General features: G+C 45.6%; 1 protein-coding gene across 6 annotated transcripts in view; it reads right to left on the bottom strand.

The window, feature by feature from the left end:
* Dap160 (dynamin associated protein 160) overlaps positions 1 to 6,339 on the bottom strand; it is an 87,620-nt gene extending 81,281 nt beyond the window's left edge. For 2 of the 6 annotated variants that reach the window (XM_065441133.2, XM_065441136.2), the window contains exons 1-7: positions 6,045 to 6,339; positions 4,538 to 4,677; positions 3,766 to 3,829; positions 2,978 to 3,156; positions 2,431 to 2,566; positions 684 to 905; positions 38 to 207 (exon numbers count right to left, since the gene is read on the bottom strand). In XM_065441133.2, coding sequence (XP_065297205.1) covers positions 38 to 207; positions 684 to 905; positions 2,431 to 2,566; positions 2,978 to 3,156; positions 3,766 to 3,829; positions 4,538 to 4,634 — 868 coding nt within the window. In that variant the 5' untranslated portion in view covers positions 4,635 to 4,677; positions 6,045 to 6,339. Of the gene's footprint in view, positions 1 to 37; positions 208 to 683; positions 906 to 2,430; positions 2,567 to 2,977; positions 3,157 to 3,765; positions 3,830 to 4,537; positions 4,690 to 5,205; positions 5,228 to 6,044 lie in introns of those variants that run through there. The other 4 variants (XM_065441137.1, XM_065441138.1, XM_065441134.1 and 1 more) reach the window with 3 other exon arrangements.
* Positions 6,340 to 17,280: the final 10,941 nt, after the last annotated feature.

Below are 17,280 nucleotides of genomic sequence, written 5' to 3'. Positions count from 1 at the left end.
GGAAGCAGAAACAATGGTTCTCAAGAAGCACACGCACCTGAGGACTGGACACTGTCTGACCGCTTGCGCCGGTATGAAGGTGGTATTAAGTCCAGAGGAAGCTTGGCTGGTAACGCATCCCCTGCTTTCACACAGTCCACCAAGTGCATGGCAAGAACGAACTCCTCGCATGTTAGTCGCCCATCAGAGTCTATGTCTGACAGGTTCCTGCGAAGACAAAGACGAAGCACCAGGTTTTTAAAACGTGTTAACAGCATAGCAAGATGCAAAGTTGGTCATGTTGGTAAGATGCCATTAAACTAGACGTTTGCTACAGATATTATCTGTGGATCAGGAAATAAGATTTCTGTTTTTCTATGGCTTCAGACACAAATGAAACTGCAATTCTTGCTTGCCGGGATATTCAAAACCACTACACAATCTGCAACACAACTTTGCTAAAGAATAGAAGTTTCTAGCTCCACAACACAGTTGCTTGCAGCCTGTGCTCCTTTCTTTTTGCGATCACGGGGATGGTCAAAGTGCCCTAACACTCTTTTTTACCGAATCTTTCTCCTCGCACCTTGGACAAATTGCAAGAAATAAAATGAACCATTACCCCTGAAACACTGCGATACAAAACCTAACCAGCAGTTTTCCTTTCCTTGATCTTTCGGTGCATGTCACATCAACAAACAACTCACCAGATCTGGGCAAGAACAGGCTGAGGCAAGGCTGACTGGAGTAGAATGGTGCGAGCCTGGCCGCCGCCGAGAAACCCACTGCGGCTTCGGTCGTGCGTGTTGAACAGCTGGGTGTACTTGAGTTTTGAAGGCTGCGGCACTGCCCACTCAGTCAGTGAAGGCGGCGTGGAGGCAGCAGGTGGCACGAATGCAGGTGCCGGTGGCTTGGGCGGAACACCGACACTGCAAGGAACCACACAGAAAGGACATGATGCCACACTGCAATCCCATAACTTGAGCTTAAATTAAAAGGGATACTAAAGATAAACATTAAGCTGCATTAGTAGCAGATCGCGCATCTAAAACAGCAAAGGCCACACTCCCACAATGTGAGAACACTTACTAAGCTGGAAAAAAATGCAGATACAAAAAACGAGTGGTGCCGCCATCCCGAGATTTCGGCACTAGAATGCTGCGGCATCAAATTCTGACAGCGTCTACTCGAGCTTAGTTAACTGTTTATCATTAAACCTTTAACTGGCAGCTCAACAATATTGTTGGCCTTACAAAAATAACTGCAAAAGCTATACAATACTAAATAATAGTCTGTGCCTTTCAATTTACCTTAATTTATGTACCTGCTCAACAGTGGCAATCACAAAAATGTCCACCGTGAGCAGCAGCAGATGTTATGACAACCAAACTCGAAGACCTTGTTGGTATCGTGTTAGCAGACGTGGTGGTCATATTATCGCTAATGCGAAATTTTTTTTCTTTGTTTAGGAAAGTTGTTATTCTTTTTCTCTTATGAGGTGGATCTCAAAACCACACATTTGCCTTGTCAAAGGAAGTACCAAAAAAGTTTTGGACCATACACTGGTCTCTAATCAGCTGGTCAACAATATTTTCAACCCGTTGTATGTCACTTAGTTTTCAGAGAAACCCTCTTATACTTCATTTGGTACGTATTTGGACAATATCAAGAAGAAATAAAGCAATAGAAACATTCTAGGTCAAGTCTTTTTTAACTTGCCAGTTAAAGGATGAAAGACAAACTCCAAAACATTCCAAAGGAACCAATAACTCAACCTAGCAAGTTTCGAAAACTCTTCCAATGCTAAATGCGACTGAATACAAGAAGTTTACTGAAATCTGTGACATCACAGCGATATCCAGCATCGAGGCTCCTATGCTTAAATTTGACAAATGAAAGTTTGACCTTCACCTTTTCTACTAGTTATCAAACATAAACATGGGGGGGGGGGGGAGAAGTAATTGACTGACATGCCACCAACAAGCAACAAAATGAAAACAGTCGACACCTGTCACCTGCTAATGACTGTTGCAAAATAGTACTCTTTCTACAAAAAAAAGAAAAAGGAGGAGATGATAGAATTTGCTGTTTATTTGGCTTTTCTTACAGCGAGGGCTTAAATGTTATTTTGTAGCAGAGCTCAAGAAAGTTGCATTTTATAGTTAGTTTTGTTGCCCGTAGGCGATGCAATAGCCCGTAGACCTCCTATACTATTAGCCAACCAGCTAATTAGCTACACTATTAGCAACTATATATTAGGCACAGTCAAACCTCAATATAATGAACTAGTTATTAGATAATGAAGTAAATCTAACATGTTCTTGCCAATGTCGATAACAGTTGGCGAATATACGACACAAAGCGGTTGGACTGTATTACTAAACAGCGCTGGTTATTTATGCTAACCATCATGATTCACAGAGGTGACTGCAACACTCTTACAACAGAACTCACCCTGGAAGAATGCCCAGTGGCGCCGGATGGGGAGTGCCAGCCAAGGTGGGAGGAGAGGGCACCACGGGAAAGGCAGGACCTGGAACAGGAGCTACTGTGTTGACTAGAGGTTGAGCCACCGGTGAACCCACGGACTCTGCAGTAGAGAAACAGAAAGGGTGAAGCATCAAGGATAGGCAATTCGGCCATATCTTTTCAATAGCATCAGATTAACAGTCCTGGAAGGCACAAGACAAACGAAGTCAACCAAGGTCTGTGTAGCATCTGCAAGCACGTCCAGTTGAGATGTGTTCATAGGTCAAGCAGAATGAAGTGCTGGACTGCTCGACAGAGCCTGTAGCATATAAGCATGACACTTGGACCCATCATCAACTTGGTCAATTACACGCGCAAACCAGCTAAAATTCAGGGGCTTTATTTTTACATGACAAATCCACATGTTGCCAACAGCAGAGGCTGTATTGCAGGGCCATGGAACTATTTCAACCATGCAGGATGCTCCAGCATGTACAGTAATCATAGTAAATGGACCAAAAATAATGCGCACCAAGTGGGGGCCCAAAGGCGGCAGCAAAGTTTGCAGTAGGGAATGTCGTTGGCGACCGGAGGGAAGCTGGCAAAGTTGCTGGCAGCTCAATGCCTTTCAGCTTCATCTGGATTAAGTGCAGGGCCACGGCAAACTCATGCTGGTTTATCCTGCCATCTGCATCCATGTCTGCTAAGGACCTGTAGAAGGGAACACCATAACTCTGTGAACTATAGGCAGATTGGAACAGCAAGTTCAAGAATAATGCAAAAAAATTACACTGGCAAAAGATGCCTTGTTTTCTAGCATATCAAGGTTAGGATAAAAGGAGGAGCGATTTGAAGTAATAGTGATATTTATGTGTTAATTCTCTAGACAATACGGCCCTGTTTCTTTACTTACTAACATCACATGTTATGAGCACGATTCAACAGTTCTGCACATGAATTTTATGTAATGCCATGGGAAGGAGGTAGCCACATTAGTACACATTACAAAACAACTTCATATCACTGGAAGCATGTTAAAAAACAAGGCGTGTGTTTCGAAAGCTAAGAAATAAAGCATGCAAATGTACAGATGTGAGAAGTGGCCGATATATAGAAGCAAGGCTATAGGTTATAAATACTAAGTGTAATCCATTTTCTGTTCAGCAGATGTATTACGAAAGCACAGAGCAAGATACATTCATCAATCCCAACATGGTGTCACAAGGTAACATGCTGCAAAAATGTAGAGAGGAATTGACTGAAACCATGCCCGAGTTGTAATTATGTTCAATACTTCATCTTAAGCAGCAGCCTACTTACCATACTTTGGCAAGCACTGCAGGTGGTAATCCAGATTGAAGGAACAGCTTCTTGGCTTGTTCACCTGTAAGCACAATGGAAAGTTACTTGAGCTAACAACATTTACATTGCACTTTGTCAAATTTCAACGGCCTCTGTACTTTGTCTCATACATAGGGCAATGTTACAAAGGATGAGAGATAATTCTAACTGCTCGCACATGTAAACAAAAAATTAGTGCATCACCTATGAAAGATATGGATATGCATCATGTAATTTGATGTAGCATTAATTTTATGCTGCAAGATGTGATGCATTTATTAGATGGAAGGCATTGCACATATGAACTATTTAGCACTAAATGAGCAGAGTAACATGTTTCTGTGAATAGCGGCCACAGTGTACCACTTGTGTTTGCAACCAAAACATTGTGTGTCTGATACTGGAAGCAGAACAGTGTACACACAATGTACCGTTTGGTGTAAGCTTATGACCACAAATCGTAGTTGTCAAATAAGAGGTAGTTATTACGAATAAAGCGTTGCAGATCAAAAACAACTGCCCTGTGAAAAAAGAGTGAGACCTTTATGACAACACAACTTCAACAGCTTCACAAGTATTGCCTGCTGAGCAGCATAGTAGCAAATAAAGCATATATCACCATAAGAGGCAACAAACTGCTAGCCTCTACAAGTGTTCCGCATTTGCGATGTACTGCAAAGCCTCCATGCAATCAGTGGTACATAGTTTGAGAAATCTGGTATTACGAAGCTTCTCCTTCAGATTGGCTCACCTGTTATAAAGCCTCCCGCAGGCTGCATCTGACGGAACTGGGCATCAAATTTCGCCCGAGATTCCGCCGGAATCACCCAGGGATCGAACCCTGCCATTGTGTTGCTGATGCAGTCAGCTTGACAAGCAGAAGTTCACATCCTGGAAACAATACTGCATGCATTTACTACTATTAAATGCGCCGAGAAACATACACAAAACCCTGCAAATACTCTTGCTTAGTTACAGGCTACTGCAACAGTACCCTGCCGAACGCACCAACTCATAGCACCGCTCCATCACTGAATCACACAACCAATGCAAGGCCAAGCGAGACCGATTATCACAGGCAGACAGAGCCTTGAAATGATGAAGAGTGGTTGGAGACGGGACACACTTGAACTGATGTTTTGACTTTGACAAAGACAAGCCCACTTTTTAAGATGCTGTCCAGTGACATCCCTTGTCCTACCACTGTTGATCAACCAGTGAAAAGGCACCACTTTGAAACAATGTTGCTATATTGTAATGAAAAATACTGAAACAACCGGCAATAACAAGTAATGCTTTTACCAGGCCACACCAAATGTTTTGCAATATACATGGGCTTATTTTCGTAACGAGAAAGAAAGAAACTAGTGGCAACGCTGATGTGTGGCTCACACCTAAAGGTTTTTGAGTTTCACGCACCAGTTTTCTTCAAGGTCACTGCAGTCGCTCTCCTCTCTCTCAATGCTCCCTGCTCTTCATTTATTTATTTATTTTTTCGCCACACTTAGTTGCGGAACGATAAAGCACTTATTTTTCTTCTGTTCGAACGTTGCTCTCAACTGGATCCTATGTGGATTTAGGGAGACCTGATGTTTCCAACCGCAGCATAACTTCAAGTTTCGCGAATAAACGATACCACACGAATCCGTTTCGTTGCCTTAGTAAAGCGCTCATCTCTGAACCTACGACACAGCAGTTCACCACTAGGATAAGCAAACAGGAAAACGGGTCACGTGGATGCAATCGAGCGACGTTGGCGCACAGCGCGAACGACAGCTATGAGCTGAGCGAAATTGATTGAAGTTTGCGTCGTCTGGTCGCACCTTTCACGAACAATTCGGTACATTACCGCGTTGTTATAATCAGAACTTGCGTTACAGACCTTTACATAACAGCTAAACTACACGATGAGAACAGCTGCTTACCCTCAAACCATCGCCGCTAAATCTGCCGGAAAAACTGACACAAATGGTGACGACTATGTGAGCACGGATGCATCAGCGAAGCCGGCAAAATCGATCGTACTAGTGACGCTAGTTCTGGCGGTGCATGGCAACTGACGCCTGCGATAACCTTATGGCCGAAAGTTGTGAAGCATGCGGACATTACGGCAGTTTTACCAGTCTCGAAAACCTGCGTGAAACGCCCATATTTCGCGTACGATTTGTCGATCAGTCAAAACTAGGCTTAGGTTGGTTGGATGCAAACGATGTTTGCAGGTTTCGAGGATCGCTTCGTAGCGAAAAGGCTCTGCTTACCGGGCCGAGCGGCGCCCTCCGTCAGAGCCACATCGCCCAGGGGCCAGGTAAACGTCCTCGCTGTAGACACATTTATCTGTGCTGCTATGAATGAATAAATCTCATGTAACGCCGTCAAAAACACCGCCCATCAACTGATCCAGCCGACGCCTCTACAAACGGTTTCGCAAACCCAACCAATGTCCTAATTTCTTATGTTTTTTCACTGAAAGATCACACAGAAAAATTTTGGTATGCATAAATGTGGTTTAGGTGACCTACTGTTTCGGCTGATACGAAACCACTGCGGCTTGTGCCGCCTGCGGCTATTTCGTCGAGCATTCGTTTTCGGTTTTTATTTTACCGTACCCGTTGCGTCGGTTGCGGGCAACTTGCAGCGGAAAAGGGGCGGCGGGAAACACTGCATAAAAAAAAAGAACGTACTACGAAGCTTTAAGTTACGAGGATGATTTGCGAGAGGACATGGGGTGCAAAACAAACAAAGAAAACAAAGGTGGTGGCGGTTGTAATTGTCCTGAGTGTTCGTGGCGCATACACCATGGGTATGCGCCACGAACACTTATTGGCCGTTAAGTAATTATGTGGTTAAAAGACACGGATAAGAAAGACGGGAAATAACACCTCTTTCGTGCAGGATCGCTTCCTTCTTGACCAATCCCCCATAGTGGGTATGAGCCAGTGCTCGTACACAAGAACGAGATGCACGGTTTTTTCTTTTGAGTGCAGGCGTTCTTGAGAGACTGAGTCACCAGTATGACGTCTTCAAAAAGTTTTCATTTCCCAGCCTTGCGTTGTTGTTGTTGTTGATGATTATGATGATGGTGATGATGATGATGATGATTGGTCAAGAGCAGACATACTCCGCAAACTATGGCCCCATAATTGAATTTAATTCATGCGCAAAAGTAAGTGAATAGATTTCAAGATGACTGCCGCTATATCCCCGCATAACCCTCTCCGAAAATTATTCCTAGGCACGGCCCTTTATTACAATATCATCTGCAGAGTCCTCCGACAAATATTGTAATTGTGACGGATGGGTCGCAGTGGGAAGAAAAGTCCGGTGTAGGCACGGTGGGTGTAGGCATACTATGCTCTTGCCTTCACTGGACGTTTTCTCTTCGGCAGCGGGATTTCATATCCATCTTTCTGGCTAAATTTGTGGCAGTGGTGTTGGCTCTGCGCAAATTAGCAAATCAAGTTCATCAATTACATCAACCGTGATAATTACTGACTATTTATATTTGCGCTTATCCCTTACTGCTTAGATCTCGCGAATATCATATTGTGAGGACGTTTCATTCATTTACAACCTGGATACTTCAGAAGTATCCGTTTATAGTTTGGATACCTGCCTATAAAGAACTACCTTTAAGTGAAATTGCATATTATAAGTGGCCTTATTCTCCCCTAACGTTTTACTACCTGGATACTTCAGAAGTATCCGTTTATAGTTTGCATACCTGCCTATAAAGGACTAGCTTTGAATGAAATTGCATATTATAAGTGGCCCTATTCTCCCCTAACGTCCTTTTTCTGCTTATATGTCACTTCTGCTGGGTTTCTTATTCAGGGGTGTCATTATACAGGCATCGTTGGGCTCCGCAATCACTAACGGTGGATTACCACGACCTTTTCTATACCCTTGGCACAGAGAACTTTGCCAAACACGTAAACTTGAAGGGTTCATCGGGCTTATACCAACGCTGAATTTCTTCTATATGCTACACCGGTCTGTATATTGGTTCCCTCACCATTAGACTCACTCTGTGGGGAAGCGGAGACAGTAGACAATTTCTGTTTTGTCCTGTAGGCGTTTTTCTGCAATAAGAAAAACATTATTGCGAACTCCACTACACAATCCTGGCCTAGATTTATCTGTGCCTGTAATTACGTCTTTCGGAGCCTCTGTTATTGGACTAAGCCACAGAAATGTTTGTTCGCCAGTCCGAAATTACTTCGTTATATCTAATCGATTATCATGTTAGGTCGACTGTTAGTTTCTTTTCTTTATTATTACAGTGAAAGCTCGTTAATTCGAACTTCAATAATTCGAATTTATGGATAATTCGAACTGTACGATTTGGTCCGGCCAAGCTCCACAGGAGTCTATGTATAAAAAAGTCCGTTAATTCGAACGCGAGAAGGTCCCCTCACGGATAATTCGAACTACGCTCGCCTGGCACACGGCCAGAGAAACGCGCCAACTGCCTACACACAAATCTGTATTGCCTCCGAAACGGAGAGAACGGCGAGAGAAGGCCAAATCGGAAAAAAAATCTAACCGACGCGGGGTCAGCCAGAAGGCAGCAGCGGCTGCCGCCTCTCCGTTCTACGTAACCTCCGAGACTTCTTGCCCGTTGCGAATCTTGGAGCCTTTGAAAATCTTGTACAGCTGCTAATGTTGTGCGGAGATGGCACGGCAAGCACCAAAACACAGCGAACCAAGTACGTCGAAGCTGCGCTTGCAATCAAGAATCAACGAATCAGGGCCTTCGGCACCTTCACATGTTCAGCGTCTTTGTCTCGGCAGTCTTCATCGGTTGTGCACCTCTGTTTTCAGCTTAGGCGGTATCGGCCGTCGCGATTCATTGTGATGGCGTTAAGCCTCGGCTAACATTCGTTTTGGTGGATATCGGTGGTGTGGCACAGTCGGACCCAGAGCTTCGACTTGAAGATGGCGTGTGCCGCGGGCACACGCCATCACTTTTTGACACGCCAAATTTCTGACGTGCCCTACTGCTTCCAAATCGCAGTGTACTGTTGCTCTCCTTTACTTTCGTTAGTTCGAACTTTCGTTAATTCGAACTGAAGCGGCTTCCCCTTGCGGTTCGAATTAACGAGCTTTCACTGTATTATTATTATTATTATTATTATTATTATTATTATTATTATTATTATTATTATTATTATTATTATTATTATTATTATTATTATTATTATTATTATTATTTCATTGTCCCTTTGAACCAAAGATGCTTTACTTCAAGGGAAGACGCGCGGTGTCACATGGGCGTATCGAAGGAGGCCTGAAGGTTAAGTGAGCTTTGAATCAAAGGAGTCTGCATTTGTCCTTTGAAATCTCAAAGGAATAATCTTGAGCCCAGATGGCGCCCAACAGAAGAAAAAAAATATCTGTATAAATGCGGGTGTTATATTTTTTACCTGGTCAATACAAGTTCCACTGCATTATGAACGTTCCTAAGCACTGACCACTTTCGTGACACCCGCAATCTCAATGATGAATGCGCCGGTACAGTATAGCGCCGGCATGGCCTGTCGCCATCAGCAACATCGACGCAACATGGGCGCCATGTGCGATTTGGTCATTGGCTGCTACGCATCGAAGCGTCCTCGTTCTCTCTTTCTTTTTCTCGCGTCGTTTTTTTTTCTTTTTTTTGTTCCTCGTCACTTTTGCGTTTTAGGATATGTTGCGGTTTCTGTTAAAAATCTTCAGCGGATTCATGTAATCGTACACTTTTACAAAATTGTTGAAATATAACAAAATTTAACAGAACTGGATCATCAGACATCATAACTCAGGATAAGGAAAAAAAAAAGAAAGAAAAAGAAACGATCTCACACTTCTGAAAACTGAACCTATACTGAGACATCAAAGGCGGACAAAGTTGGCGTATTGCATGTATGCCGCTCTGAAATATGCCACTAATATGCGAGTATCAGTTTTTTTTTTTTTCAAAACTCTCGTAAACGTAGTAACAATTCTACGTAAGCTGTAGGCTCATATATCAACCTCGGCCGCTTAATATGCGCTACCGAATTCCATTGAAAAGAACTGCAATATCTATTTCTTGATGTAGAATTACGCATTGATAAACTTTCTGCTTCAGGGGCTGAACTTGCAAAGCTATTCGTAAGTGACGTTTTCTATTATAGCCGGGTGTCCTGGGTATAATCAACCTCCAACATCACGATAGGCTAGCAGCTGCTCTGGGAAAAGTTATATCGTAAGAACTTTTTTGTAAATATTTTTTTGAACTGTTACCGCCTTTCGGCAGTTCTTGTAAAAAAAAAAAAACATTTTCACGCTCGATCAAAATTCTGCTTTTATACAGTGGACATAATTATCTGTTAAATAAAGCAAACTTTATTCAAATTAGTTCGGCCATTGTTTAAGGAGAAACGGTTAACATGGATTTGTATTGAGAAATCGAAGTTGAAAGTGAAACATACGTCGTAAAAAAAAAGTGCATTCCGAAGAACATTCAATGCTGAAGTCAATGACAGTCGTTATATTCGGCTATGATTGTCTGGAGAACCGAGTAGAACTCAGAGGTATATGCGTAGGCGTTGCCCCACATATGAAAACTAGCTAACATCACAATTGAGCCTCTCTGTGGCTATACCTCTATTCATGTGTAACTTTTTAAATTCTGCATGTAAGCAAGTACCACAATACACATTGCAGTGAGGAATTCGTTCTTCCTCTACAGTAGGCCGACAACCAGGTGAAGGCAGCAGGCTTACTATACACATCTGCCGTGGTCAACAGGCCGTCTCCTCCACGTTGTTTTTCTCTAGTGTCATGCAAAAAAGAAATATAAAAAATACTGTGAATTACTTTAGGTGCGTGTACGCGTAAGATATGCGTCTGTTCTCCGCTTTATGTAGCGAAACTACTCAATTGCTGTCCTAAGGAAAAGACGGCCCGCATTCACAAACAAGTTCTTACGCTATAACTGTTCCCGAGAGCAGAAAAGCTAGCGCTGATAGTGTTGTTCAAACGTGTATATTGTATCAAGTTCCCCTCCCCTCTTGACTATTTATTGTCATCAGGGGTTAACGAGGCTGGAGTAGTCCTGACACCATATATAGTTGGGCCACGAGGTCCGTCACACCACGGTAAGCGAGGAGTCAAGTTATCTATTATGGAGGTCGCCAACGGGTCGCGTCCACTCGTGGGACGCGCATGGTTTGGAGCGTGGGTGGCAGCTTTTGTACCAGCGTGGACCGCGTTGTTGCAAGAACCGGACAGAGCTACGCTGGATGTTCAATGTCAGCCGGCGACGGGCTGTGGCAGCTTGCGCATGGGGAAGGCCGTGCGGATTTAGCGATATTATGTTTGTTTGCCAAGCGTCCATAAGCGCGAGATAAGGTCCTTGCCCTTCGGTATGCAGAAGGGCTCGGATCCAGGGTCTCTTCCCAGTGCACCTTGGCCAAAAGTTCGGCTTCTTCGGAGTCTTGCGTTCGCTGTACGAATCAACAGGGGCGGACTCTCATCCCGGCGGAACCGGGATGAGAGTCTTGTGCGAATATATATAGCTCATTTATCATGATGTCGGACGCATTATTAGCGAAGACGACCGGTCAATGGCAAACAGATCCGATGTGTGCTATAGTGACTCGTAATGATAGGAAGTGATTCGGCATATACGTCGAGTATGCTTCAGTGATTACTTCCGCTCGAGTCCGTTTCTTATCATCAACCGTTCGCGAGCGACCGATACCGGCGATAACGTGTGGGCAAAATGAACGTCATTCGGTATATATACTGACAAAGTGCGAAAATGAGTAACCACTGGAATGCAATCGTTACATTGTCCCGCCATAGTATACTTACGAACGAACAGCATTGTGAATGCGGCTCCGTCGTCTGGTAAGCAGTTGCATAACTGCATGCGTATGCTTATAACCCCGATAGCTATAGCGTCGACGCCGCAATCGTACCGCGGAGGCTCAACGATTCACTGTCGCGAAGAGTTACGCAGCGCCTACGTTTCAACATGTTCGCTTACGTCTCCCACGCAAGCACGCGCGCGCGGAGTGACCTTATAGCAATGTGTCCAGACTGAGTGTTGCTGCGTGCGACATAGGTGCGGTGTACACAGTCCGTGCCACTAATGCGGTGCAGCGTTAGAGCTGGGTTTTGCTCACTCAGAGGCTGAAGAAACCGCATACATTACGTAACCATGCACCATTAGCTTCAATAATCTGCAAGCTTGCAACAATCAGTCGTCAGTCATCCCGTGCCAGTCACGCCAACCATCCGGCATGCATCCGTAATACGTATGTGTACGTTACAACATAATGCAATTATCTCTCTAAAGATTTGCTAGCGTTAAGATGAATTTATGAAGCGTACTTCCTAACATTTCCCATTCTTAAGTTCTATAATGCTTTGTTTTCTCCTTCATGTTTCCGTATTGTCATTGCTTTGAATTGTATCATTGCCTGTGTCACCACGGTTTATTCGGCTTTTAAATCGTAATCCCTTCCAAGAAGCTTTCTGGAAAAATAAACTGAATTTATTTTAATTGAATCCGCCACTCCCACGCCAGCTCACAACGGTCGTATGGTAATCATCAGCCAGTCATATCATAGTAATCCGCTTGGCACGCCAACTACACGCCAATCACTTGCAAGTCACACAAATCAAACGAAAATCCTTCTTCAAGCGTCTGTGAGTCGCGCCAGTCATCCGCCAATCATCTGCCAATATTCCGCTGGGCATGTCAGCCGTCGGGAAGAAACTTGGACAGGTCGGTGTGGCATACAACGTATAAGGTTGAAATTCTGGATAACCAGCGCTCAGACGAAGTATACACAAAATAGAGCGACATACACGCCGCACTGTCTAGCAGCCGCATGAATTCATTGCTTCTTGCTTTAAACTTTATATATTCACAAAAATAATGAAAGGGAAAACAAAAACAAAAATAGGTTGAAAAAAGAGCACAAAAAGGAGACGTTGTATATCGCAGTATGGGTCCGCTGTATGTCCTCCCCCACCCCAACCCTCAATTTTTTTTTTCCTTTCGTGGTGTTTTTTGCGAATGTATAAAGTTGAAAGCAAGCTGCAATAAACTCACACGATTGTTAGTCAGCGCAATGTATGTGTGGCTCTTTTTTGTGCATACTTCGTCTGAGCAGCTGGTACTCCAGAATTTGAATTAAGCCAGTCATCTGCCAGTCTCGAATGGCTCTCACGTGCAAAACATCTCCGCGAATCCGGCCTCTGGCATGAGTTGTTTCCAGCCGTGTTGCCTCCGCAGTGCTGCACCGTTTTAGCGCGACACTACAGAACGTAAGGAAAGGGAACTCGGACGCTCTTCCTTGCCAAGCCGGAGGACGCGATGTACGCAATACCGCGGCGAACCATAATAGCTCACCGCCGTAGCTGGCGTTTCTTCATTGTTACGTAGGGACGGCGTGGCACACCGGCGGTGAAATTTCGCTCGAGTTAAGTGTTTCACGCAGCAGGTCATGCCGTTTGCGGCGCTCGCAGCTGTGCCGTCGTGGGAAAGAGGCCGCGGGATCAACGGATGTGTGGGGCGCGAACTGGGCGATTTTCGGCCGCGGCCCACCTCTATGGGTCATCGGATGAGCGTACGTAAGAAAGTGTACGACCGCGATCCGTTGCTCGCTTACGGAAGCGCATCGTTCCGCATCACCGCGCTCGCAGTTTTGCCCAACCCCGTCGATACGTCCGCGCGGCTAAAAGAGAGCTTGTTTCAGTTCGAGCCGGATGCGTCGACGCCCACTTGCGAAATGACTCTATAGACGTGCATGGCACGCAGTTGATAGGAGTGTAACGTAAGCGTGAGATAACAACGTGCACGGAGGCGCGCCGTCGGTTTCGTGCGTTTGTTCGTCAGAAACGGCACGTGAATACGCGTAGTGTATATAGTGTATATATATATAGAGCATAGGGTGTATATGGTGTATATAGTATGCGCATGTTGCATGATATAAAACTACCGAAAGCGTTTCCGATCGGAAACACTTCCGGCCGTAACAATATATGTCGGCCCTCGAGCGGCCGACATAGTATTGCGCAGTATTACGTATAGTATTACGGCATAGTATAACTTCATTTCAAGCAAGCGATTGATTGATTACATTTCTTAAGGTACTGCAATGCGGATGCCTAGACGACCTAGTCATACTGAATAGTGGTTTGGGGGCGGGGTACAGGTCAGGAAGAAACAGTCCCGTTCAGGCGGTCGACGCCGGTGATGCATGCGAAAGTCCACAGTGATAGCAGCATATCCTTGGCGGGAGAGACATCTGGAGGTGCATACGATCCAAACATATATACGAATTTGATTTAGGAGCGAAGTTGCTGCAAGCACATGCATTTCCGCAGTAGACGGTGAATCATCGGGCTGGCCAGCCAGCATTGCATATCGAACATGTTGGTGGTCGGAGACAAGACCTGACCGTCATCGGTGTAGTTTTGGGTGGGTGGGGCCTTTCTCTCGAACGTTCTTCTTTTCGGAAAGGAATGTGCGTTTGTTCGCTAAAGCTGCATTCCTGGTGACGCTACTCAAAGCGCTTCACTATGGGTCCTGGAATTTTGAATCGCTGTATGATCCTTCTGAATCTGAACATACATGTGTTCTTTTCTATATTGTTCACGGCTGTATATTAGAATCAGGGACGACTAAACGGTGATCGACCTCTTGATATATGAGGGCGCTGACAAAGAGTGCCGCAATGCACCAGTGCGGTTGTGGCCTGATACGCGTATATATTGCTGAACATTTCAGTCGTAGTGGGTCAGAGTCTTTAGGTCCCATGCAATTCTGCCACCGCTAAAAGTTTACCAGGGTGATATCACCGTCATCGGATGGCACTAGAGGCTTCTTAGATCATTTTACGCGGTCTCAGCGTTCTCCTTTTGTACAACCACAAACGGCATAGTTGCGAAGTGACTGTATTAAATATGTGAATGCAGACAGCCGCCATATCTGGTATTCAGTTTCATTTGGCATTGCACAGTGAGCACCGTCATTCGCGTATTCACTAACCCCCCACCCCCCTTCCCCAGTTGCTAGCCCGGTTCCTGGTCATTACGGTGCCTCAACTGGAAGTCCGCTCTTACGTAAGAGCGTTCCTCATTGGCTGGTTTTCTGGCCTCTGTCACTGCAGCGATAGCGATCGGCGTGATATTAAAACGATCACCGTGGCGATAGGCTAATCGCGAACGGCACTTCTGTAAGATAAGCTATGTGAATACGGGCCCTAGTATACCGTATTATGCAATGATTATTTCTCATTTCCCATTTTCGCCCTTCGTCATTGGCTGGCAGGACGTCACGCCTACATTATCGTCGGTATCGACCGTTTGTTGCAATGGGCAATAAGGCAATAATAGAAGCAGCTGAAAAGATTCGTTACGTAATGGGGACTTCGGATCGGTATAATGTAATGCAGTGATTCCATTCGCTCAATTTTGACTATTTCTTATCATCCACCGCTCACCATTGGCCAATCCTAGCTGGCGATGATGGATGGGTATTATGAGCGCCCCGTCTGAAACGGTGTGGCAGCGGATGCCACCAAGTTTGTCGCTGTTACCTCTTGTCACGATACCCTATAGACGGAGCGCTGCTAGGACCACTGACGAATAGCGGAAAGGAAAATTGGAAAAGAATCAATGTATTATCTTCGCCCAGGATATCTCCTCCCTGGAGGTTCAGAGGGTGTTTCCGGATGTTGTCATGCTGATCGTGTACATTTCGTGAGTTGTTTCCCATTTTCGGGACTCTCCTCCTGGATACATTCCTGGCAGGGCACACGATCTCAAATATTTTGTCACCTTTCGAGGCTTATCTTTTCCCCGAATAAACATCATCTTTCTTGTGCCTAATGATTTCCTTTTTTTTTTTTCTGACACACTACCCTAGCTACATTTCTGTCAAGAACGCTATGTCACGCCGAGGTGCGTCGTCCGTCCGTGATCTGTATGTACCATGCACGCCGCATTACAAGAATGAAAGGCACGCAATATAGCTGACGATTATTGTTTAGAAACAATATAAGCCTCAAAGGGTGCTTTTACTTTCTTTATTATTATTAATTTTTTAAACTCTGCCCGAACGTGACCAACCTGGCGGAGTCTCATCTGCATTAAGATGTGGCAAGTTGCGTACGGACGCAGTTCCTGCATATATCGCCAGTTTTTTCTATGTTCCTTGTATACTAACAGTGTTTGACGGGAGTTTAAACCCGGAGGAAATTTTTCCTCGAAAGGAGCATTTGGCCTGTTCTGCCGACGTCCTGCGCTCTCTTCCTATCTCGTTTTATTTTGACGGCGAGTGAGCGGCGATAGCCGGTGTCGAACCCCGGAGTTAACGACGCTGCGGACCGTGAGGCGGACAAAGGGCAAGCACCTTCGCTCTGGTGCCGGTCCGATCGGACGCAAGCAGAAAATAGCCGCTCATTCTTCAACACTCCCGGCATACCTCTCGCGATTGAAAGTTCCGTACAGCCTATATAACTGCGCTGGCAGCGACGATCGAGTCTCAAGAATAGCAATGCCTTCTTTTGGCGACGCACCGGGACCACACGCTGACTCGACATAATTAATGTCCCGCTCTGCCCACCTGCGTCGCATGCACATTATGTACCTTCATAGAGGTCGTTTGGAGAAGGAGGCATGGCTGATGGGAGGGGGAGAGAGGCGAGTTTTAGTGCGGAGTGCATGTCGTTGGCGCAAAGTGTCGCGGGCGAAAGCGGCCGGCCGGGATGGGGCGGAACAGCCCGAGTCTCGCGCTTCCTGTTCCTTTGTTTCCCCTACGTCTTCACGCCACGAGCGAGCCGAGCGCCGTGACAACAGGTCGAGCGGCGAGGAGGTCGGCGGGCCGCAACAAAAAAGCGCAATTATTCCGCGCGACCCGCGACAGTCGCGGCGGGTCTAATCAGGCTCGTTAGAAGCGCGCGCTCACTCGAAAGTAGAACAGCGAAAGTGCGCTCGTGCGCGGCCTTTGTCGCCGTCGTTGTCGAAGCGCGCGCGCGCTCTGACCCTCGTGTAAGCTTTCCCCTTTCACTTTCTTTTAATTTCTCGAGAGGGACGCCGCGCTGTCATACTCTATGGCGCCGCAGGGATGTGTCGTATATATACGCCTGTGATCGCAGCCCTTGCGTATGTATAGTGTGCAGTGCTACCAAGGGTGTGTTTGAGGTATCTTCACTATCGCCTTCGCGTTCCGGCCGCACTGGATGGATGGATGTTATGAGCGTCCCCTTTGGATCGGGGCGGTGGGTTGCACCACCAAGCTCTTGCTACTATGCTGCCTGATATCCTACCTAGGTTAACCAATGAAAAAAGAAAAGAAAAAAACACTATGAACGAACACGTCCAAATTTGTGGGCCCAAGCGCCTTGGGGTCCAAGCGATTGTGGGCCCCAAGCGCTTTCAGTGCTGCAGGCATGCGAATGCGATGCGCTCATATGGTTGTTTGAAAACAGCGGGAAGAAGTCGACTGATATG

The sequence above is a fragment of the Dermacentor albipictus genome, chromosome 5 (genome assembly GCF_038994185.2).
Source record: "Dermacentor albipictus isolate Rhodes 1998 colony chromosome 5, USDA_Dalb.pri_finalv2, whole genome shotgun sequence".
Taxonomy (NCBI): Eukaryota; Metazoa; Arthropoda; class Arachnida; order Ixodida; family Ixodidae; genus Dermacentor; species Dermacentor albipictus.
The sequence above is the reverse complement of the archived record's forward strand: the minus strand, read 5'-3'. Positions and strand labels throughout refer to the sequence as shown.